The sequence below is a fragment of the Hemitrygon akajei genome, chromosome 9 (assembly GCF_048418815.1).
Source record: "Hemitrygon akajei chromosome 9, sHemAka1.3, whole genome shotgun sequence".
In the NCBI taxonomy this organism is placed as follows: Eukaryota; Metazoa; Chordata; class Chondrichthyes; order Myliobatiformes; family Dasyatidae; genus Hemitrygon; species Hemitrygon akajei.
Window position 1 is genome coordinate 72,970,708 of NC_133132.1, and position 25,136 is coordinate 72,995,843.

Below are 25,136 nucleotides of genomic sequence, written 5' to 3' on the forward strand. Positions count from 1 at the left end.
CTGGTCCAGATACCAGCTCACAATCCATAATTACCTGATGTAGGGGCACCATTTCTATTCTTGTACCTATCCCCTTCACGGCGACCATTCCCCTTCTCCGACTGAAATCTAGTATCTCACGGCGGATCAACGACAGCTCTGCCCCGGTGTCTCGCCAGATTCGGACGGGAATGGGTGGGTCTCCCCCCTTCACGGACACGGTTCCGGGTGACAGCCAAGTCTCTGACCCTTCTCGTACTCTGTCTACCCGGGGCTCTGTCGTCGATTTACTGATTACCACGGCACACCCGATAGGGACCGCTGCTCTCCCTTTTTCTGGCTCCTTTCTCGGAGCAAAGCACCTAGAGGCAATATGTCCTCCCTTCCCCCAATTAAAACAGGTCAAGCCCGGAAATCTCGGGCCGCCTGGCCTTTCCCCTTCAACCTTACCACTAGCTCCCGGCGGGACCTCTGTCTCAGCCGGCGGACTTTCCCTACCATTCCGATGGTCTCTCGGGTAACCTTTTGGCGAGGAAATCTTTATCCTGTGGGTTAGGGCATATTCATCTGCGAACCTAGCAATTTCTGAGATGGACTTATTTGCCTTCTCATTCAAATACATCCGGATATCCTCCGGAACACACCCTTTTAATTCCTCAATCAGAAATAACTCCCTGATACGCCCATAATCTCCGTCCACCTGTTCCGCGGTGCACCAACGGTCCAAGAGCACACCCTTTTCATAGGCTAGCTCGGTATACGTTTGATTCCGCCCTTTCCGTAAATTTCTGAACCTTTGTCTATACGCTTCAGGTACTAGCTCGTAACTCCGGAGAGTGGCCTCTTTTACTTTGGCATAATTCTCCGCTTCCCCTTCCTCGACGGCCAAGGCCGCATATGCTCGTTGTGCCTTCCCCTTTAACACACTTTGTAACAACGCCACCCACTGCTCTTTGGGCCACTTCTGATTTACTGCCACCTTTTCAAAAAGCAAGAAATAACTATCAACATCCGACTCTTCGAATGGAGGTACTACCCTCAACTCCCGACTAACATTAAACCTCTCCTCTCGTTCTAACCCTAGATCTCTTCGCTCTTTCTTTAACTTCTCCATCTCCAAGTCATGTTCCCTCTGTTCTCGTCTCTCCTCATACTCTCTTTGCCTTTCGGCTCGTTCTCTCTCGTTCTTGGCTCGTTCCCTCTCGTTCTCGGCTACTTCTAGCTCTTTTAGCTGAATTTCATGTTGTCTTTGCTTTTCAGCTTGGTCTCGCTCTTTTTCCACCTCTAACTCCTTTATGTGGAACGCCTGCTCCCTTTCTTTCTCTCTCTCAGCCGCTTCATTTTAAATTCATGTTGCTCCCTTTCTTTCTCAGCCCTTTCTTTCTTTCTCTCAGCCCGTTCTTTCTCTCTCTCAGCCGCTTCCAGCTGCTTCATTTTAAATTCATGTTCCAACCTTAATTTCTCCAACTCTAGCTGATCCATTCCACTCGCTGGTACTTTTTCAGGGATATTTTCCAAGACCCCAGCTTCGAACACTTTCTTCCCAATGTAATACCGAGTTATGGCTTCTCGCACCTCCCGCTTTTTCATGGACGACCTCACTTCTGCGAGGTCCAATCCCTTCGCCAAATTTAACAAGTCTGATTTGGTGGCCACCTCTAGCGCCTCTACAGTCGGGTTTTTCATAAATTCATCCACGTCCATCTTTGCTGGTTTCCTGTCTGGCTACCCACGTACCAGATCCAAAATTTTTTTTTTTTGACTTACAAACCCAATTCACTGCCCTCCCAATTTTGGTTTCAAATCTCGAGACGAGGCCCCACGTTGTTACGTATCCCGTAACTGGATCACTTACCAGCAAAGATAGAGAGGTCCGCTGAAGTCTTTAGGAGTTTGATTCGTCGGAGTCTCGTTGGGGAATGGACGCTCACTTGTGGCCTCCCCTGTAGCTAAGCCGTTCTTTCGTGGTGAGGTCGCCAATCCCAGGCAAGGAAAAGATGCACACGAACCCCACCACCGGCTGTCGCTATTAAACGCTGTCACAGGATTTCTAGCGTGTCTTCTGGTGCGTCTGGGGGGCCGTCTTTACAACCCCTCTTTTATCTGAACTCACGGGGTCTCAGATGTCAATCAGGTTGGGATGATGCAATCTCTCTCCATCTCTCCACCCACATTGCCCTGAGGGTATACAGGTAGTACAGTTCCCAATTCACAAAGGTGTCTCCACGAGACAATGACCACAGTCGCCAGCTTTGCCTCGCCGTGAAACGAGGGACACCACACGTATCTCTCTCTTCTCTTGGGTCATTGACCCCCCCCCTTCACTAGGGCTCTGGCGATTCTCACAAAGGAGGGGGCTGGGATCATAACAGAGGGAATTATGGTATTTAGTGCTGAACTGTAGACTAAGAATAGCATTCTCACATAAGCTTCCTTCTTCTCCAGGTGTGTAAGGACTGTGTATAAAGCTGTGGTTATTGTATCTTTTGTTGATCGGTTGGTGCCGGTAGGCAAATTGTAGGGGCTTCACTGTGGGTGGCAACATGCTGCAGATGTAGTCCTTGACCAGCCTCTCAAAGCATTGCTTATTATTGAGGTGAGTGTGACAGGATGCCTGTTGTTCAAACATGTTACCTTGGTCTTATTAGGTACAGGGATAATGGTAGACGTTTTGAAGCAGGAGGGCACTCTACACTGTGCTGTATCCCAAGAGAGTGAATTTGCAGAATACATACAAGATAGCTTTTTAGAGCAGCTTGTGGTTGCTCTAAAAAAAGTGAAAGTCAATTCAAAATACAGGTATCCCCCGCTTTATGAAAGTTCACTTTACACCATTTCGCTTTTACGAAAGACCTACATTGTACCCGTTTCGCTAACCGAAAGAAATCCGGAGGATTTTCGCTTTTACGAGAAAAGGTGCCCGCTTTAAATTTGTGTTTAACCCCAAGAAAGACTATCACAACTGTGAAGCCTTGCGCGGGCAGGTGTGTGCGCACGTGTGTGCGTGCCGATTTTTTTCCTACAGTTTTTGGCTAAATCTTCCCGATTCTGGTAAGTGAAACTACACTGCACACACATTATTTCTACTTTATATAGGCTGTGTATTTATCATATCATTCCTGCTTTTACTATATGTTAATGTTATTTTAGGTTTTACGTGCTATTTGGTATGATTTGGTAAGCTATTTTATGGGTCTGGGAACGCTCAGAAATTTTTCCCATATAAATTAATGGTAATTGCTTCTTCACTTTACGCCATTTCAGCTTACGAAAGGTTTCATAGGAACGTTCTACTTCTGGATAGCGGGTGAAACCTGTATTGTATAATGAACCAGATTTCATTAGGGAGCTGAAGGTAAGAAACCCTTAGGAGTCTGTGATAATGATACTGTGTAATAGAATTCACCCTGCAGTATAATAGCGAGAAGCTGAAGTCAGATGTATCGGTATTACAGTGGAGTAAGGGAATTACAGAGATATGAGAGAGGAGATAGCCAAAGTTGATTGGAAGGGAACACTAGCAGTGATGACAGCAGAATAGCAATGACTGGTATTTTTTGGAGCAATTTGGGAGGTGTTGGATAGATATGTCCCAAACATGAAGAGGTACTCTAAAGGGAAGATGAGGCAACTGTGGCTGACAGGAGAAGTCAACGGCAGAATTGAAGCAAAAGAGGGGGAATACAATAGAGCAAAAATTAGTGGGAAGTTGGAGGACTGGAAAGTGTTTAAAAACCAACAGAAGGCAACTAAAAAAGACATAAGGAGAAAAAATATGAAACATTAAGACAAGCTAGCCAATAATATAGAAAACGATACCATTAGTATTTTCAGAGAGGGCAGTGTGGATATTGGACCACTGGAAAATGACACTGGAGAGGTAGTAATAGGGGACAAAGACATGGTGGACAAAGTAGTAAGTATTTTGCTTCAGTCTTCCCTGTGGAAGACATAAGCAGTTTTCCAAAATTTCAAGAGTGTTGGGAGCTGAAGTAAGTGCAGTTGCTATTACTAAGGAGGAGGTGCTTGGAAAGCTGAAAGGACTGAAGGCAGATAGGTCAGTTGACCAAATGGCCACACTTGAGGGTTCTGAAAGAGGTAGCTGAAGAGAGTGTGGAGGCATTTGTAATGATCTTTCAAGATTCTGAATGGTTCCAGAGGACTGGAAATTCACAAATGTAACTCCTGTCCTTAAAGAGGGAGGGAGGCAGAAGGAAAGGAAATTATGGACCAGTTAGCCTGATTTCAGTGGTTGGGAAGATATTGGAGTCCATTATATTTCAGTGGCTGTGAAGATGTTGGAGTCCATTATTAAGCAACACAGCACCATTACTTGGTGACACATAATAAAATAGGCTAAAGTCGGTATGTTTTTCTGAAGGGAAGATCTTGCCTGACAAATCTGTTGGAAATCTTTGAGGAAATAGCAGACAGGCTAGACAAAGGAGAGTCAGTGGATTCTTTATTTGGATTTTAAGAAGGTCTTTGAAAAGGTGCTGCACGTGAGGCTACTTAACACAATAAAAGCTCATGGTATTACAGGAAAGACACTAGCATGAATTGAAGATTAGCTGACTGGCAAGAAGCAAGGAGTGGGGGCAAAGGGTGTATTTTCTGTTTGGCTGCCAGAACTTATGGTGCTCCACAGGCGTTGTTGTTGGGACTGTTTCCTTTCATGCTGTATGTCAATGATTTGGATGATGGAACTGATAGCTTTGCGGCCATGTTTGCAGATGATATGAAGATAGGTGGAGGGGGAGGCAGTGATGAGGAAACAGTGAGTCTGCAGACTGACTTATAGCGATTGGAAGCATGGCCAAAGAACTGGCAGATTCAAGACTGTATATTGTGATTTCCTGTATAGAAGTATAAAGGAGAACAAAATAAATGTTACTTCATATCCAATGCAAGCGTAAAACAAATCTCAAAAAATAAAGAATACAATAACGATCAACCAATGAATATAAATACATAAGATAGCTCAGATTTATAGATTGATTGTATGTCCATAAAGTGGCACTAGGCTAACAGGAAATAATAAAGTAGTGGTGGAGTTAGTGTGTGGAGTTGTTGATCAGCCTTACTGCTTGGGGAAAGTAACTGTCCTTGAGTCTGGCAGTCCTGGCATGGATGCTGCTTTGCCTCTTCCCTGATGTGAGTAGGACAAGCAGTCCATGAGCAGGGTGAGTGGAATCCTTCATGATGTTATTGGCCCTTTTCCAGCACCTTTCTGTATACATGTCCTTGATGGCGGGTAGGGTGGTGCTGGTGATGCACTGGACTGTTTTAACTGCCCTTTAGAGCTTTCCTGTCCACCTCAGCGCAGCTTCTGTACTAAGCACTGATTTTTTTAATTAAACAATATATACTTTATTCAAAAATAAAATTATGTACAATAAACCATTCAATGACTCTCAGTCCTTTACAACTGTTTCCATTGCGGTCTTTACATTTCCATACTGTTTGCCACCCAAGTGGCACTCTGTTATTCCCTATTTACATACCCTTGTTGAGGGGTATACACCCCACCCTCCTACCCCTCAACTCCTGCGGGAGAAGAACCGTAAACTGTGGTCCTTCCCCACCGAGCTCTTGCAGTGGCTGCACCAAGTTTGAGTGCGTCCCTCAGCACGTACTCCTGCAGCCGAGAATGTGCCAGTCGGCAGCATTCTCCCACGGCCGTCTCCATGTGCTGGTAGACCATCAAGTTTCGGACCGTCCAAAGAGCATCTTTCACTGAGTTGATGATCTGCCAGCAGCACCGGATGTTGGTCTCTGTGTGCGTTCCCGGGAATAGCCCGTAGATCAGAGAGTCCTCTGTTACTCAGCTGCTGGGGATGAATCTCGACACTGATGCAGTTTGTCAGAATGCTCTCCACTGTGTATCTGTAGAATGACGTGAATATGGATGTGCAAAGTCCAGCTCTCTTCAGCCTCCCTAGAAAGTAATGGCGGTAATGACCTTTTCTGACTGTGTAGGATGTGTTCTGGGACCATAAGTGTTTATGTGTGATGTGCATTCTGAGGATGGAATATATGGTCATCCACTTTGGTAAAGTGTATGAAGGCGTAAACTATTTTCTAAATGAGGAGAAAATTCAAAAATCGAGGTGCAAAGGGATTTGGGAGTCCTTTAGCATGATTCCCTAAAAGTTAACTTGCAGATTGAGTCAGTAGTAATGCTAATACTGCAATACCTACAATTTGAGAAGGAGAAGGGAAAATCGGGTGTTGCAGTATTACAGTTGAACAAAGGGAACTATGGAGCTATGAGGGAGGAGCTGGCCAAAATTCAATGGAACAATACCCTAGCAGGGAAGACAGTGGAACAAAAATGGCAGGTATTTCTGGGAATAATGCAGAAGGTGCAGGATCGGTTCATTCCAAAGAGGAAGAAAGATCCTAAGGGGAGTAAGGGGCGGCCGTGGCTGACGAGGGAAGTAAAGGGCAGTATAAAAATAAAAGAGAAGAAGTATAACATAGCAAAGATGTGCGGGAAACCGGAGGACTAGGAAGCTTTTAAAGAGCAACAGAAGATAACGAAAAAGGCAATACGCCAAGAAAAAATGAGGTATGAAGGTAAACTAGCCAAGAATATAAAGGATAGTAAAAGCTTCTTTAGGTATGTGAATAGCAAAAAAATAGTTAAAAACAAAATTGGGCCATTGAAGACAAAGACGGGTGAATTTATTATGGGGAACAAGGAAATGGCAGATGAGTTGAATGGGTACTTTGGATCTGTCTTCACTAGGGAAGACACAAACAATCTCCAAGATGTAATAGTGGCCAAAGGAACTAGGGTAAAGGATGAACTGAAGGAAATTTATATTAGGCAAGAAACGGTGTTGGATAGACTGTTGAGTCTGAGGGCTGATAAGTCCCCGGGACCTGATGGTCTGCATCCCAAGGTACTTAAAGAGGTGGCTCTAGAAATTGTGGACGCATTGGTAATCATTTTCCAATGTTCTATAGATTCAGGAACAGTTCCTGCTGATTGGAGGGTGGCTAATGTTGTCCCACTTTTCAAGAAAGGAGGGAGAGAGAAAACAGGGAGTTATAGCCTGACGTCAGTGGTGGGAAAGATGCTGGAGTCAATTATAAAAGAGGAATTTGCAACACATTTGGATAGCAGTAGAAGGATCAGTCCGAGTCAGCATGGATTTATGAAGGGAAAATCATGTTTGACTAATCTTCTGGAGTTTTTTGAGGATGTAACTATGAAAATGGACAAGGGAGAGCCAGTGGATGTAGTGTACCTGGACTTCCAGAAAGCTTTTGATAAAGTCCCACATTGGAGATTAGTGGGCAAAATTAAGGCACATGGTATTGGGGGCAGAGTATTGACATGGATTGAAAATTGGCTGGCTGACAGGAAACTAAGAGTAGTGATTAACGGGTCCCTTTCGGAATGGCAGGCTGTGACCAGTGGGGTATTGCAAGGTTCGGTGCTGGGACTGCAGCTGTTTACAATATATATTAATGAATTAGATGAAGGGATTAAAAGTAACATTAGCAAATTTGCTGATGACACAAAGCTGGGTGGCAGTGTGAAATGTCAGGATGTTATGAGAATGCAGGGTGACTTGGACAGGTTGGGTGAGTGGGCAAATGTATGGCAGATGCAGTTTAATGTGGATAAATGCGAGGTTATCCACTTTGGTGGCAAGAACAGGAAGGCAGATTACTATCTAAATGGAGTCAAGTTAGGAAAAGGGGAAGTACAACGAGATCTAGGTGTTCTTGTACATCAGTCAATGAAAGCAAGCATGCAGGTACAGCAGGCAGTGAAGAAAGCTAATGGCATACTGGCTTTTATAACAAGAGGAATTGAGTATAGGAGTAAAGAGGTCCTTCTGCAGCTGTACAGGGCCCTGGTGAGACCCCACCTGGAGTATTGTGTGCAGTTTTTGTCTCCAAATTTGAGGAAGGACATTCTTGCTATTGAGGGAGTGCAGTGTAGGTTCACAAGGTTATTTCCCGGAATGGCGGGACTGTCATATGTTGTAAGATTGGAGCGACTGGGCTTGTATACACTGGACTTTAGAAGGATGAGAGGGGATCCGATTGAAATGTATAAGATTATTAAGGGATTGGACACGCTGGAGTCAGGAAGCATGTTCCCGCTGATGGGCGAGTCCAGAACTAGAGGCCACAGTTTAAGAATAAGGGGTAGGCCATTTAGAACAGAGATGTGGAAAAACTTTTTCACCCAGAGAGTGGTGGATATGTGGAATGCTCTGCCCCAGAAGGCAGTGGAGGCGAAGTTTCTGGATGCATTCAAGAGAGAGTTAGATAGAGCTCTTATAGATAGCGGGGTCAAGGGATATGGGGAGAGGGCAGGAACGGGGTACTGATTGTGTACGATCAGCCATGATCAGAGTGAATGGCGATGCTGGCTAGAAGGGCCGAATGGCCTACTCCTGCACCTACTGTCTATTGTGTTCAGCACCCAAATGTTTCATTCATGACGATTCCAGCAACCTATCTGGGTGATTAGGAAAACTCCTGTCTGCGACACGAAACTGCCACGTATCAGGCAGGGACACATGTGTACGAGTACCAAGGAGAACGACATACAGTACTGTATCGTGGGAGAGGAAGCTGCGCGTGCGCAGGAGGGTTCTACAGGCTTGGGGATTTTGAGCGTGTGCGAAGCAAGCCTGGGGGAAAAAGGGATTTGCGCATGCGCGCTTGGTCCGGCGACATGGCGACGTTAGCGGCCTGAGCACCTTTGCACCTCGTAGTGTGTGTATGCCAAGAGCAGAATGGCAAGGCACAGAAATATTCGGGGTCTCAAGTATGATGAAGGTATTGAGAACCGGGAGCAATGTAGACTGATTTGCTCTCATGTTCTCCTACTGTCAGGATCTGGCAGTGTGAGATGGCGGAGGCGTCGGCTACAGGCTCCTTGGGCCTTGACTCACTTCTCTCGACCTGGGAGGGCTGCTTGGCTTTGGGTTTTCCGCCCAGGGTTGATATAAACGGGGAGTTTCTTAGCAAAGATGTGTAGAATAATAATTATATGTTATCTTAAGGTTTTGCCAAATAAATTTCGATCTAGTAGCGAGATTTTGTGCATATCAAATGGAGTAGTTGCAAGCAGCCTTTTCCTGCTGGGGGACACATTGAAATAACAGCTTGTATGTATCACGTTGATACCTAATTGGGTATTGAGTCTATGATTGATTAATTGTTCTGAATGTTTGTTAATTCCCCGTGACAGCAAAAGCTACTATGAACTCGACAGTGTATTTTATTAAATGGTTATGATCCTTTGCACTGAAATCAAGGTTATCATACCATGTACAATGCTGAGATTTATTTTCTTGCCGTGTAAGGTGCAAGTTTAAGTGCAAAATGTACTTAAAAGTCCCTTTTAATAATTTTTCTGTTACTCTGCCATTAATATTTTCAGTATGGTAGATTATGCAAGGGTCTAGTGAGGTTTTTCAGATATCCAGTGTTAATACATAGAAATGTAATAACTTGTTCTATCCTGACTCAACAATATGTAAACACTATTGTAACTCAATTATGTACTTACAATATGTTTTAGTAAGTCTGTACATTATACTGTTAACATAGTAAGATATTCTGAGGTGCTTCACCCACAAAATTAACTACTGCATATTAAAAGAAGTCCTTAAGGAGAAGATGCACATAAAGTATCTTAGACAAGGAAATAGGGAAAAAATAAAATGAATGGAAGACATTTAACCTGTTGTGTCTGTACCAGTCAAAAAGAGCAATCCAGCTTCTGTATGAGGTGTATAGCTAACTCAGCCTGTTAGAGTGCTTCATGAATGTCTGTAAATACTGTTAAGTATTTTGTGAGTATCTGCTTATACCAACTATTGTGGTTCTTTGTGTACAAATATTCTTCATCTTCTCAAATCCTTCCATCTACTTGAAACTGATCGTGCTTGGTTTTAGACTCCTGTACTAAACAGAATTGATCTTTTTGCTTTACTAAAATTGCTCATAATTTTATACATCCCAGTGTGTCTCCCTCTGGTCTATTCTGTCTGTCTGTCTAGGTACCATATCCGATGTGGATGTTGGTGACCATGGTTTTCCATACAGATCTATCCCTTGTTCTTTGGATGACTTCCATTTCCTTGATGGCTCCACCTGGCTACATAAGCTGAGGTCTTCCTCTAGGTTTGCTCCCCCTGATCTTTCTAGAGAGTATGAGTTTTTCTAGTTCATTTTTCTGCATGGTGTGTCCTAGGAATCTGAGTTATCTTTCTCTTATTGTCTACTCTGTTTCAATGAAAATGACCCAATTCTCTTCCCCCCCCACCACCCCCAGTTCTTCCTGATAGCTGAGATTTCAGTCACGGCAGTGTCTTTAAAAATAAAATTTTGCAAACATAGCTTCCCTATATTAGATGGCCTCCAACCTGATGGCATGAACATCAATTATACAGCTTCCGGTGATTTTCCCCTGTTAGCTTCATCTTCAATTCTCCACTTTAGCCTCTTACTTTTCCTCACCTGCCTGTCAACTCTGCCTGGTGCCCATCTTCCTCTTTCTCTCATGGTCCACTCTCTTCTCCTGTTAGATTCCTTCTTCCCCAGCCGTTTACCTTTCCCACCTATCATCTTCCAGCTTCTTAATTCAGACTCCCTTCCCCACCCACCAGGCTGCACTTACTACCTTCTAGCTTGTCCTCCTACCCCTTGCCCCACCTTATTTTGGCATCTTTCCCTTTCCAGTCCTGATGAAGACAAAGCAGAGTTAAATTGTACCAAGGAGGCAAAATTCAAAAGGGTGAAGAATGCAGGGCTGAAGGTGCTGTATTTAAATGTGCATAGACAATAGGTGCAGGAGTAGGCCATTTGGCCCTTCGAGCCAGCACCGCCATTCAATGTGATCATGGCTGATCATCCACAATCAGTACCCCGTTCCTGCCTTTTCTGCATATCCCTTGACTCCGCTATCTTTAAGAGCTCTATCTAACTCTTTCTTGAAAGCATCCAGAGAATTGGCCTCCACTGCCTTCTGAGGCAGAACATTCCATAGATCCACAACTCTCTGGGTGAAAATTTTTTTCCTGAACTCTGTTCCAAATGGCCTAGCCCTTATTCTTAAACTGTGGTTCTGGACTCCCCCAACATCGGGGACATGTTTCCTGCCTCTAGCGTGTCCAATCCCTTAATAATCTTATATGTTTCAATCAGATCCCCTCTCATCCTTCTAAATTCCAGTGTATACAAGCCCAGTCGCTCCAATCTTTCAACATATGACAGTCCCGCCATCCTGGGAATTAACCTTGTGAACCTACGTTGCAATCCCTCAATAGCAAGAATGTCCTTCCTCAAATTAGGAGACTGAAACTGAACACAATACTCCAGGTGTGGTCTCACTAGGGCCCTGTACAACTGCAGAAGGACCTCTTTGCTCCTATACTCAACTCCCCATAGCATTTGGAATAAGGTGGCCTAACTTGTGAGGCAATTAGATATTGGTCAGTATGAAGTTGTGGTCATCACTGAGTTGTGGCTGAAAGAAGACAATAGTTGGGAGCTTAACATCAAAGGATGTACATTGTAATAAAAGGACAGGCAGGAAGGCACAGGCAGTGGTGTGGCTCTGTTGGTAAGAGATGGAATTACATCTTCAGAAAGAGGTGGCATAGGATCAGAGAAGATTGAATCTTTGTGGGTGGAGTTAAGAAATTACCAAGGTAAAAAATCATTATGCGAATCATATATAGGCCTCCAAATAATAGCCAAAATGTGGGGTTGAGATTGCAAAGGGAACTGCAAAATGAATGTAATAAGGGTAACACACGCAAAATGCTGGTGGAACGCAGCATTTTGTATGTGCTGCTTGAATTTCCAGCATCTGCAGATTTCCTCGTGTTTGCGTGTAATAAGGGTGATGTCACAGTTGTAATGGGGGACTTCAATATGCAAGGGGATTGGGAAAATCATGTTGGTGTCAGACTGCGAGAGGGGTTATTTGTTGAATGCCTACGAGGTGGTTTTTAGAGCAGCGTGATGAGCCTACTCCAGCAAAAGCTATGTTAGATTGAGTGTTATAACTCAAATCTTATTAGGGAGCTTAATGTAAAGGAACCCTTAGGAGGCAGTGATTATAATATCTTTGAATTTATACTGCAATTTGAGAGGGAGAAGCATAAGTCACATGTAACAGTATCACAGTGGAATAAAGGGAATTACAGAGGCATGAAAGAGGAGCTTGCCCAGGTGGATTGGAGGAGGATACTGGCGGGGATGATGGCAGAGTAGAGATGGCTGAATTTTCTAGGAATAGTTCACAAAGCACAGGATAGATATGTCCCACAGAGGAAGTGGTTTTCAAATGGCAGGGATAGGCATCCGTGGTTGACAAAGGAAGTTAAGGACTGAATAAAAGCCAAGGAAAGGGCATATAAGGTAGCAAAAGTGAGTGGGAAATTGGATGATTGGGAAGCTTTTAAAATCTAATAAAAGGTAACTGGAAAATCTATAAGAAGGGAAAAGATGAAATGTGAGGCCAGACTAACCAATAATATAAAGCAGGATACCAGAAGTTTTTCAATTATATACAGAGTTAAAGGGAGGTGAGGGTTGATACTGGACCACTGGAAAATGATGCTGGTGGAGTAGTAATGGGGGACAAAGAAATGGCAGATGAAGTTAATCTGTACTTTGTTTGCCTTCATTGTGTAAGACACTAGTAGTGTGCCAGAGGTCCATGACCATGAGTGTCAGCGAGCAGCAGTGAGTGCCATTGCTGTTACAAAGGAAAAAGGTCTTAAAGTGGATAAGTCATCTGGACTAGATGGACTACATCCCAGAATCCTGAGAGAGATAGCTGAAGAGATAATGGATGCATTGGTTGGTTCAAGAATCACTTGATTCTGACATATTCCTGGAGGACTGGAAATGTCACTCCACTATTTAAGAAGGAAGGAAGGCAAAAGAAAGGAAATTATAGGCCAGTTAGCCTGACCTTGGTGGTTGGGAGAGTGTTGGAGTCTGTTATTAAGGATGAGGTTTTGGGGTACTTGGAGGCTAATGATAAAATAAGTCAAAGACAGTGTGGTTTCTGTAAAGGGAAATCTTGCTTGACAAATCTGTTAAGAGTTCTCCATGGAAGTAACAAGCAGGGTGGTCAAGGGAGAGGTAGTGGATGCCATTTACTTGGATTTTCAGAAGGCGTTTGATAAGGTACCTCACCTGAGGCAGCTTAACAAGATAAAATCTTGTTACAGGAAAGATACTGGCATGGATAGTGGAATGACTGACAGGCAGGAGACAACAAGTGGGAATAAAAGGGGACTTTTCTGTTTGGCTGCTGGTGATTAGTGGTGTTCTTCGGGTCAGTATTGGGACTGCTACATTTCACATTGTTAATTATGTGAATAATGGAATTGATGGCTTTGTGGCAAGGTTGGCAGATGATACGAAGACAGAGGGATAGGTAGTGCTGAGGAAGCATTGCGATTGCAGCAGGACTTGACAAATTGGAAGAATGGGCAAAAAATGGCAGATGAAATACAATGTTGGGACATGTATGAAAATTTATTTTGGTGAAAGGAGCAATAGTGCAGTCTATTGTCTAAATGGGGAGAAGGTTAAACATCAGAGGTGCAGACGGATTTGGGAGTCCTTGTGCAAGACTTCCAGAAGGTTAATTTACAAGTTGAGTCTGTGGTTAAAAAAGGCAAATGCAATGTTGGTATTTATTTCAAATGGAATAGAACATAAAAGCAAGGAGATAATTGTGAGCCTTTATAAGACACTAGTCAGGCTGCACTTGGAGTATTGTCAACAGTTTTGGGTCCCATATCTCAGGATGTGTTGTCATTGGAGAGTCCAGAGGAGGTTCGCAAGGATGATTCCAGGAATGAAGAGGTTAGCATTTGAGGAATGTTTGGTAGCTTTGGGCCTGTGTTGACTGGAATTTAGAAGAATGGGGTGGGGGGGGGGGGGAAATCTCAGTGAAAACTACCAAATTATGAAAGAACTAGTTAGGGTGTATATGGAGAGGATGTTTGCTATGGTGGGGGTATCCAGAGCTAGAGGGCACAGCCTCAAAACTGAGGGGTGACCTTTTAGAATAGAAGGAAGGAGGAATTTTTGTTAGCCAGAGTGTAGTGAATCTGTAGAATGCTCTGCCACACACAGGTGTGGAGGCCAAGTCCGTGGGTATATTTAAGGCGGTAGTTGATTGTTTCTTGATTGGCCAGGGCATCAAAAGATATGGCGAGAAGGCTGGTGTATGGGGTTGAGTGGGATCTGAGCAGACTCGATGGGCTGAATGGTCTAATTTTGCTCCTGTGTGTTATGGTCCTGCTACTTCTATTGACATGTATGTACATCACAAGCTGTCACTGTTCTTCCATACCACTTGGTGTCTTGCTACTTAAACATAAAATATACATATTAGCTTTATTTGTGATATATACATCAAAACATACAGTGAAATTGTCAGTTGCATTAAATTAGTGAGGTTTGTTCGGGACTGCCTGCAAATGTTGCCATGCTTCTGGTGCCAACATACTAACACACAACTCACTAACCTTAACTGTACATCATTTTGGAACTGTAGCACCCAGAAAAAGCCCATGCAGTCATGAGATAACATACAAGTTCTTTACACATAGCAGCAGGAATCAAAGACCGATCTTACAGCTGGCGCTGTAAAGTGTTGCGCAAACTGATAATGTTATTGTGCTGCCATTATTTATTGCCCGTTCCATTACCTTGTTGCATCTCAAATGCATTATCTCTCATCTTCAGATTAAATTCCATGTATTGCTTTTCTTCCCAACTAACTGTACCATTTGTATCTTCAAGTCTAAGCTTTTTTCTGCATCATCAAATATGTGCCCATATTTGATCACTTGCAAACTGCTTTATCACATTCATATGAGAGTGCACCATGAGAAGAATATTGGTGGAAGAGTAAATCAGGATTTGGGCAAGAATGGCTTCTTTGGATTTCTGAAAGGGGAGAAGTAGTTGTGACTGATGGTGGAATGTCATAGAAGTCCTGAGCATTATAGAGAATGCTTGTTGAATATGGAAGCTGCTGGAGTGAAAGGTGGGAAGAGAGAGGGCGAGAGCAGAAGTGTGGGAATTAAATGATGAATGCTCTGTCATTTAGTGGAGGGAAACACTTGTGTAGAAAGTGTTGTGTTAGATCAGATACGATGGAGCTGGAGAAACTGAAAAAATAAAATAATAAGTACAAGAGATTCTACAGATGGTGGAAATCCAGAGTAACGCACAAAAAATGCTGGAGGAACTCATGAAGTCAGGCAGCATCAATGGAAAGAACAAAGAGTCGACATTTCGGACCGAGATCCTTTATCAGGGAAATGAAATGAAGTCTTTAAAAGGAGTGGGATGTGAGGAGGTGTAAAGATACCTTAACAGAAGACAGGATGGGAGAAGAATACCTTGGCTTCCAGATGTCATTTTAAATCTTCATTCCACTCCCACTCTGACCACTAACTTCAGGTTCCAGTTTTGTTCCAACAAAGCAAAACATAAGCATGAAGATCAACAACAGATCTGATGCATAGGTATAGAATAATTGTCAAGGCTCAACACATTCAGCTATTGCAGATTATCATTCTTTCTCACTCGTGTTGGAACTGGCCCATTCTAGTGGAAGAATAGACAATGCTAGTAATTTGGAGGGTTGTACAGCAATTTTGGGATGGAGTGCTGGATTGGCATTTTGAGTCAGACTTCATGGTGAGTGTGATCACTGGGTCCGTTCTCTTTTCGTGGATGCAGTTTGACTTAAATCAGGATGTTTTATTTTTCTTTGTAGTAATAAGTAGGTGTTTCCTTTTCAGTCACTTTCCATTTCTAATGCACATTTTAACATATGTCCATATGTTAGATGTCCTGCAGGGCTTTCCCAGCATTTTCCTTCATTTCATATCTCTTGCATTCTGTAAATCGTAATTTTTCTCGTGGCCTCCATGGCATCAAAGGCAACAATTATAGCAGTGTCTAAGAGAATAATGCGAGCTGCCTAAAGGACTATCGCCTGGTAGCACTCACATCTACAGTGATGAAATGCTTTGAGAGGTTGGTTATGACTAGACTGAACTCCTGCCTCAGTAAGGACCTGGACCCATTACAATTTGCCTATTGCCACAATAGGTCAACGGCAGACGCAATCTCAATGGCTCTCCACACGGCTTTAGAGCACCTGGACAACACAAACACCTATGGCAGGATGCTGTTCATCGACTGTAGTTCAGCATTTAATACCATCAATCCCACAATCGTGATTGAGAAGTTGCAGAACCTGGGCCTCTGTACCTCCCTCTGCAATTGGATCCTCGACTTCCTAACCTGAAGACCATGATCTGTGCGGATAGGTGATAACATTTCCTCCTCGCTGACAATCAATGTTGATGCACCTCAAGGGTGTATGTTTAGCCCACTGCTCTACTCTCTACATACATATAACTTTGTGGCTAGGCACAGCCCACATACCATCGATAAATTTGCTGATGATACAACCATTGTTGGTAGAATCTCAGGTGGTGAGAGGGCGTACAGGAGTGAGATATGCCAACTAGTAGAGTGGTGCTGCAGCAACAACTTGGCACTCAACGTCAGTAAGACAAAAGAACTGATTGTGGACTTCAGGAAGGGTAAGATGAAGAAACACATACCAATCCTCATAGAGGGATCAGAAGTGGAGAAAGTGAGCAGTTTCAAGTTCCTGGGTGTCAAGATCTCTGAGGATATAACCTGGTTCCCATATATCAATGTAGTTATAAAGAAGGCAAGACAGCGACTATACTTTATTAGGAGTTTGAAGAGATTTGGCATTGTAACAAATACACTCAAAAACTTCTATAGATGTACTGTGAAGAGTATTCTGACAGGCTGCATCACTTTCTGGTATGGGGGAGCTACTGCACAGGATCGAAAGAAGCTGCAGAAGGTTGTAAATCTAGTTAGCTCCATCTTGGGTACCAGCCTACAAAGTACCCAGGACATCTTTAGGGAGCGGTGTCTCCGAAAAGCAGCGTCCATTATTAAGTACCTCCAGCACCCAGGGCATGCCCTTTTCTCACTGTTACCATCAGGCAGGAGGTACAGCACCCTGAAGGCACACACTCAGTGATTCAGGAACGGTTTCTTCCCCTCTGCCATCTGATTCCTAAATGGACATTGAACCCTTGGACACTACCTCATTTTTAAAAATATACACTATTTCTGTTTTTTGCATTTAAAAAATCTATTTGATATATGTATACTGCAATTGATTTTCTTATTTTATTATTTTTTTCCTTTTTGTATTATGTATTGCATTGAACTGCTGCTGCTAAGTTAACAAATTTCACGTCACATGCTGGTGATGATAAACCTGATTCTGATTCTCTTTGCTATCGCCATTCATAGAATGAATAGATCACAGAAGCAGTCTTGTCATAATGAATCTGTTTGTGCCTTTCTAAAGAAATAATATGTATTGCTTGATTTTCCCAAGCAATACATATAAAATGTACTATAATTTCCTAAGCAATATGTATCATAATAAGCATTTTATTGATCCTGAGTAGGAAATTCTTTCATTACAGCAGCAACATTTAAAAACATACTTGGTGTGCAGACTTAAACTAATAATAAAGTACAGAATAATAATGTACAAAATGATATATATAATAATGTACCAATGTGCAATAATAATGTATGAAATAAAATGTGTGCTCTCCTGTCGCACAGAGATGAAATAATGTATATCCTTATTGCATTTGGTAGGAAAGATTTGAGATGCTGCCTGATTTGGTGAAACTCAACAAGTCAGGCAGCATCTATGGAAGAGAATAAACAGTATACTTTTAAAAGTCAGGATCTCTTGGCTATGCATTTCAATTTTACTTCCCATTCTGCCACGTCTGTCTGTGGCTGCCTGTACTCCCATGATGAGGCCAAACACAGGTTGTAGGAGCAGAACCTGTTCCATCTGGATAGCCTCCAACCTGATGGCATGAATATCAATTTCTCTATGCTTCTGGTTATCTTCTCAGCCCTTCTCTTTAGCTGCCCATTACCTTCCCCTTCCTCCTCTTTCTTCCATGGTGTACTGTTCTCTCTTTACCTTCCTTCTTAAGCCCTTTGGCTCTTCAACCTACCCCCTCCCAATTTCTAATCTCATGCCCCCTCCCCTAACTCCCTTCCACTGCCCCCTCCCAAATAGTCTTATCTATTACCTGCTAGCTTGTACTCCTTCCCTTCCTCCACCTTATTTATTTTGGCTTCTGTCCCTTTCCAGTCCTGTTGAAGGGGCTCGGTCCCATATGTTGACAGTTTATTCCCCTCCTTAAATGGTGTCTGACTTGCTGAATCCCTCCTGCATTTTGTCCGTGTTGTTCAAGATTTCCAATTTATGGAGAGCCTACTGTGTCAATTTTCCTACCCTAAACTATCTGGCCTGCACTTATTTGGTTTATTCCCTTTGTTTATTTTGATAGTGTTAGCAGTCTTCCAATCTAATGGCAAGTCTCTTTTCTGGTTTATTCCCTCTTGTCTATTTCTCCAAGCTGGTTGTTCTCCAATCCTTTGGCAGCAATTCTACAGGTCAAGAGGGGTTAAAAAAACTAATAGGTTTTCTTTGCTTCAGATGTCAGCCTGAGATCCATTTCCTCTGCATCTTGCTAAATATCTATTTTCAAAAATGATAATATTGTTTATTGTTTGCTAAGCTTGCCCCAAGGGCTAAATAAATGTTTTCCTTCTCTCTCTCATGCCCTCTTAATTCTCATGAACTTGTGACTACAGGACTTTTAGACCTCATTCCGATGTTCATAGAACAAAATGTGGTCAACAGATTGCTAGTTGCAAGTTTATAGAGTTTTCAGCCTTCTGGTGAAGGGTTGCTGACCTGAAATTTTGACTGTTTCTTTTTCCACAGATGCTGGCTTATTTACTGTGTTTTTCTAGCATCTTCTGTTTTTTTTTGTTTCACATTTACAATATCTGCAGTTTTATTTTCATTCACTGCAGAATTTTCATTTCATTCATTTTACACTGTTGTATATAACAAGCTTTCATATATAAATACTTGGCCTTAGGTTTTACCTTACAGGAATGAAACAGAAATTTTTTAGAATCTTGCTTGGTGCCTGCTCAGTATCCAGAATGCTCCTGTCTATTTTCCCTTATTGTTGCTTCAAGTGTTTCCATTCAGCAAAATCTGAAGCTTTGAATAAAATAATTCTGAATCTTGAAATTGCAAATAACCAAATTACTATATCTATTTCAGTAAAGCCAATTGGGCAAGTCGAGATACAATATGTTTTTCTGAAACAAATCAGCTAATGATCAAAAATGCCTTTGCTTATTCTACCTCTCAGTTTGTTAGTAGCATTGGTGTATCATTTCTTAGCCGACACTTATCTCCAGATGCTTTTCTACAAAATTAATATCCTAGGAAGCTTAACTGCTCTTTCTGTCAATTTATATTGATGGAGTAGAGCCAGCTAAAGGAGAGCTGGCAAGCTGAACACTTGCTAAGAATGTGCAATATGAATAAAACAGTAGCATTGATTGAATCTTTTTCACGAAAATGTTGCTATAATCTGTACTGTTTACAAATTACAATATCTTTATACAATACAAAACTCGAGCAGGAGAAAACCATCAGGTCACAAGTGTGTCTTACAATACAACCATGACTGATCTACGCTGGTTTCAATTCCTTTTAAAGTTCCCCATAATCCTCAATTCCAAGTTCTTTTTATCTGTCACATCTTCAATACAATTGATCTCCATTACCTTCGGGGGTAGAGAATTGCACAAATTCACTACCCTCTGAGTCTGGACATTTTAAATAACTGGCCCTTTAACTCTGCAGCTATGTCTCCTGTGTGAAAAATCTCAATTTCTACCCTGTCATGTGATTCAGGTTCTTCTGAACTCTAGAAATACAGATCTGTATGTTCCGTTGATTATTATGGTAATATTGTTCTTGTGTTGAATTAGATGAGACAATTTGAGTCCTGCCCAATAAAAAGGAATAATTGTCCGCCTTATGTAGAAAGCGTAAATATTTCCTTCGAAAGCGTGCAGAATTAGGCAATTTGGCCCATCAAATCTGCTTTGGCATTCCCTCATAGCTGATTTATTATCCCTTTTAACCACATTGTTTTGCCTTCTCTCAGTAACCATTGAAGCCCTAATTAATCAAGAACCTATCAACCTCTGCTTTAAAAATACCCAACGTCTTGGCCTCCATAGCTGTCTGTGTCTGTGAATTCCACAGATTCACTACCCTTTGGCTAAAGAATTTCCTCCTTATCTCTGTTCTAAATGGCCATCCCCCTATTATGAGGCTGTGCCCTGAGGTCCTAGACTCCCCCATTACAGGAAACATTCGCTCCACATCCACGCCATCAAGGCCTTTCAAATTCAATAGGTTTCAATGAGATCTGCCCTCACTCTTCTGAACTCCAGAGAATACAGGCCCTGAAACATCAAATGCTCTTCATATGCTAACCATTTCTGAAATCATTTTCATGAACCTCCTCTGGACTGTCTCCAATCCCAGTACCATTTTTTTTCTTCAATAAGGGGCCAAACACTGCTCATGATACTCCATGGGTGGTCTGACCAATGCCTTATAAAGCCTCAGCATTACATTATTGCTCTTGTATTCTAATCATCCTGAAGTGAATGCTAATATTGCATTTGCCTTCTTTACCACCTATTCAACCTGCAAGTTGACCTTCAGAGGATTTTGCACAAGGATTCCAAAGTCCCTTTGTACATCTAATTTTTAATTTTCTCCTTGTTTAAAAAAAGTCTGCTCTTTTATTCCTTCTACCAAAGAGCATGACCATACACTTCCCTACACTGTATTCCATCTGCCACTTTGCTGCCCATTCTCCAATCTGTCTTAAGTCCTTCTGCAGACTCTCTGCTTGCCCCTCTACTTATCTTTGCATTGCTTGTAAACTTGGCCACAAAGCCATCAATTCTGTCATCCAAATATTGACATATAATGTGAAAAAAGTGGTCCCAACAGTGACATCTGTGGAACATCACGAATGGGTAGCTAACCAGAAAAGGCTCCTTTTATTCCCACTCTTTTGCCTCCTGCGTCACCCAATCTTTTATCCATGCTAGTAGCTTTTGTTAAGCAGCCTCGTGTGGCACCTTGTCAAAAGCCTTCTGAAAATCCAAGCATGCGACATCCACAGCCTCTTGCTTGTCTATCCTACTTGTTATTTCCTCAAATATATACCTAAGCAAAAATTATTATAGTTATTATTGCCTGTTTTGGACCTTAGATTGGTGCAAGGAAGCTAGTCATAGTTGTCATGTGAGACCTCTTTGTTTGGTCTTTTGAATTTAACATGATATGCAGAACCAGAAACATCTAGTTTGATATTTCAGTACTGAAGGAGGGCTGCACAGATGAATATACGGTTTTCAGTGAGATATTAAAACCCATCTTGAAAAATAATAAAGGAGGTATCTCTTGTCATTAAATTGGTCCTGGATTATATTTATCAATTAATAATTTTACCAAAAAAAGATATTGTAGTGATAATTGTGCTGCTATTTGTACATACTTGCTCTGAGGCATTATTTCCGTGCAGCACAGCCAAAGGCTATTTTAAGCCATTGAATTTACACTGGCTTGCCAAGCAATTCCATATCACCACTAATTTGATGGCAGTATTGGAGGAGATTGAACTTAGGAAAAAGTGATTTGGATATTGAAATGAAGTGGCAGGTGAGAACAGGGAAATCCTGAAAACAAGTGGAGGTAGAGTACAAGAAATTTAAAAAAAAATGTGCTTTATATGTTTTAAACTAATTGATTTTCTTATTTGGAATATAATGTTTTGATAATGAGCTAGATTATGTTGAGGAGTTAGACTGGAACTTAATCATTTTGTTCTTACACATGTATTTGCTAATATATACATAAAATGTAGGGGTCCAGGTAAGTAATGTCCATCTGTTTCCCTCTATCCACTGTGCTTGTTATATCCTCAAAGAGCTCCAGTAAGTTTGTCAAATAGGACCTTCCTTTGCTGAATCCATGCTGTGTCTGCCTGATGGATCCATTTCTTTCTAGATGCCTTGCAATTTCTTCTCTAATGATAGCTTTAAGCATTTTCCCCAACTACAGGTGTTAAAAAAACTGGCCTATAGCTACCTACCTTTTGCCTATATCCTTTTTTGAACAGTGGCATGACATTCACTTTCTTCCAATCTGCTTGGACCTGTTTGGAGTTCAGAGAATTTTGGTAAATTATCACCAAAGCCTCTACTATAACTTCTGCCATTTCTTTCAATACCCTGGGATGCTTTCCTAGGGGACTTGTCTGTCTTTAGGCTCACAGGTTTGCTCAGCGCTACCCCTTTAGTGATAGCTCTTGTATCAGGGTCCTCACCTCCCCCCCATCACATCTATAAAGTCTCTCTTTGGCATGTTAGACGTGCCTCCACCATGAAGCCCAACACAAAATAGTCATTCAAAGCCTTGGCCATTTCCACAATTCTTCATTTGATTTGCTGATGAGGCATGCTGTTGAAAGGTAATTATCTCAAGTTAATCACCTGAGATAAAAGTTGGTTGGATGTGTTATAGTGATAATTCTACTTGACACATGAGTAAGTTTTATGAGGCTTGAATATAAAGTTATTGTATTTCACTTATAGCTATTTCAATGTAGTTGAGCCAGGGTTTTGATGTATTGGTTGTTTTCTCTGATTTTGGTGTATTTGCTGTATAACTAACGGTGTTGTGGTCTGATCCTGATAGAATTTACTGTTTTTTAGGTTTTTTTTTTGTTGCAGATTGTAAGTCAATTCAAAAAAGCCAAGATAATTTAGATTTGCATTGGTTAATATAGTAAAACATATTCAAATCTCTTATTTTTATTTTCATTCGCTTCCTGGAATTTTAAGCCGAGCAACAGTTCCTAATTCCAAAGAACAACCTGACATGCATTCAAGTCAGAATCAGAATTAGGTTTATTATCACCGGTATGTGACATAAAATTTCTTAACTTAGCAGCAGCAGTTCAATGCAATACATAATATAGAAGAAAAAAGTAATAATAATACATAAATAAGTAAATCTTATTCAATATACTTTATACAGTATGTGTATATTGAATAGATTAAAAATCATGCAAAAAACAGAAATACTGTATATTAAAGAAAATGAGGTAGTGTCCAAAGATTCAATGTCCATTTAGGAATCGGATGGCAGAGGGGAAGAAACTGTTCCTGATTTGCTGAGTGTGTGCCTTCAGGCTTCTGTACCTCTTACCTGATGGTAAGAGTGAGAAAAGGGCATGCACGGGTACTGGAGGTCCTTAATAATGGATGCTGCCTTTCTGAGACACTACTCCTCGAAGATGTCTTGGGTACTTTGTAGGCTAATATTCAAGATGGAGCTGACTAAATTTACAACTCTCTGTAGCTTCTTTTGGTCTTGTGCAGTAGCCGCCCCCCCCCCCTCCTTTACCAGACAGTGATGCAGCCTGTCAGAATGCTCTCCACAGTACACCTATAGGAGTTTTTGAATGTATTTGTTGACATACCAAATCTCTACAAACTCCTAATGAAGTATAGCCGCTGTCTTGCCTTCTTTATAACTGCATTGATATGTTGAGATCAGGTTAGATCTTCAGAGATCTTGACACCCAAGAATTTGAAACTGCTCACTCTCTCCACTTCTGATCCTTCTATGGTTGGTATGTGTTCCTTTGTCTTACTCTTCCGGATGTCCGCAATCAGCCCTTTAATCTTACTGACGTTGAGTCCTAGGTTGTTGCTGTGGCACCACTCCATTAGTTGGCATATCTCACTCCTGCAAGCCCTTTCGTCACCACCTGAGATTCTGCCAACAAGTGTAATATGTGCTGTATTCCATGATGTAATTCTGTTGTGGAAGTACAGAAGTTTTGCTGTAGAGGGTTTAATTTTCATTCAATAATATTTCATCTGTCAAACTTATAAAAGTAGCTCTCCCCGCTTAGTGAGCATTCACTTAATGAATGTTTGCTGCAGTGAAGGACTTTGATTAATTCGTTACTTAAAGGTTTTGTTAGGTTAGCAATCATCTCAATTTCTAATGAGAATTTTTGAAGGCACACTTGGAAACTTTCATATATATCTAAGGAAATCAGTGGCATTTCACATCTTTTTGATAGGCTTAATGGGCATGTTCCGTGAAATAAACTTTTTAAATGAGAGAAAAAAATTGAGAACTCACCAGCTTCTAGTACTATTTATTTTATTGACCAATTTTCACATTTTTGAAAATGTTTTATTTTTAGATTTTGAAGATGATGATGTCTATGGCCAGTCGGTAGAAGATGACTACTGTATTTCCCCTGCAACAGGTTTGTTAATGTTACGCTTATCTTTGCATTGTAAATTGACTAATTCTAATGAGTCAGATTCTTTAGTAGCAAATATTTTAAGTTCCTATTTGTGATTATGTAAATTAGAATAGTTTTAATTGATAGACATGCCCTAATAAGTATTCTCTAAAGTAAGTTGGAATTAGCAGAGCATCTTAAATAAATGGAGAATACCAATACTTCTAACAACTTAACTGCAATGGGTGTAAGTTTGAAATGAGTGAATTGCAAAGAGAGACTAAGAAGATTGGATAGAAGATGTGCTTCCTGATATCTATCAATGCTTCAGATTTCTTTTGAGGTAGATTATATAAAAAGAGTAGGTCATTTTTGTGTCTACTCCACAGTTCAGCAAGGTCATGATTGATTTGGAACCTGAGCTACCCTTACGCACAATTTCCTAACAAAAATAGAATCACTTGACTCAGCAACAGTTGCCATTTTTTAATCAAGAAATGTCTGTTTCCAATTGTATTGGCTGTCTGGTTCCAATTTAATTGATGATTTTAAAATATTCTATCAGGCAGAAATAATGTGTTAGTTCCAATCAATTTAGGTTCTTGAAGTTTTGAGTCAGATCACATGTTAATTTTCTGAATTCCAGCATTAAGACTCCACTTTCTGTAGTTTTGCTTCAATGTTTAATTCTGAAAGTCCACATTTCACACTGATAATCCTGACTTTAAGGATAATATAACCTTTCTAAGAGATACTTCTAGTATTTCTTGTGTGGCTTGACTAAAGTTTTGCACATCTATAGCTTTGCAATCCAGT

At 41.4% G+C, this 25,136-nt stretch overlaps 1 protein-coding gene across 2 annotated transcripts in view; it reads left to right on the forward strand.

Moving 5' to 3' along the window:
- Nucleotides 1-8,653: 8,653 nt before the first annotated feature.
- hbs1l (HBS1-like translational GTPase) overlaps nucleotides 8,654-25,136 on the forward strand; it is a 171,915-nt gene continuing 155,432 nt past the window's right edge. For both annotated transcript variants that reach the window (XM_073056324.1, XM_073056325.1), the window contains exons 1-2: nucleotides 8,654-8,787; nucleotides 24,276-24,341. In XM_073056324.1, the coding sequence (XP_072912425.1) occupies nucleotides 8,745-8,787; nucleotides 24,276-24,341 (109 nt within the window). In that variant the 5' untranslated portion in view covers nucleotides 8,654-8,744. The remainder of the gene's footprint in view (nucleotides 8,788-24,275; nucleotides 24,342-25,136) is intronic.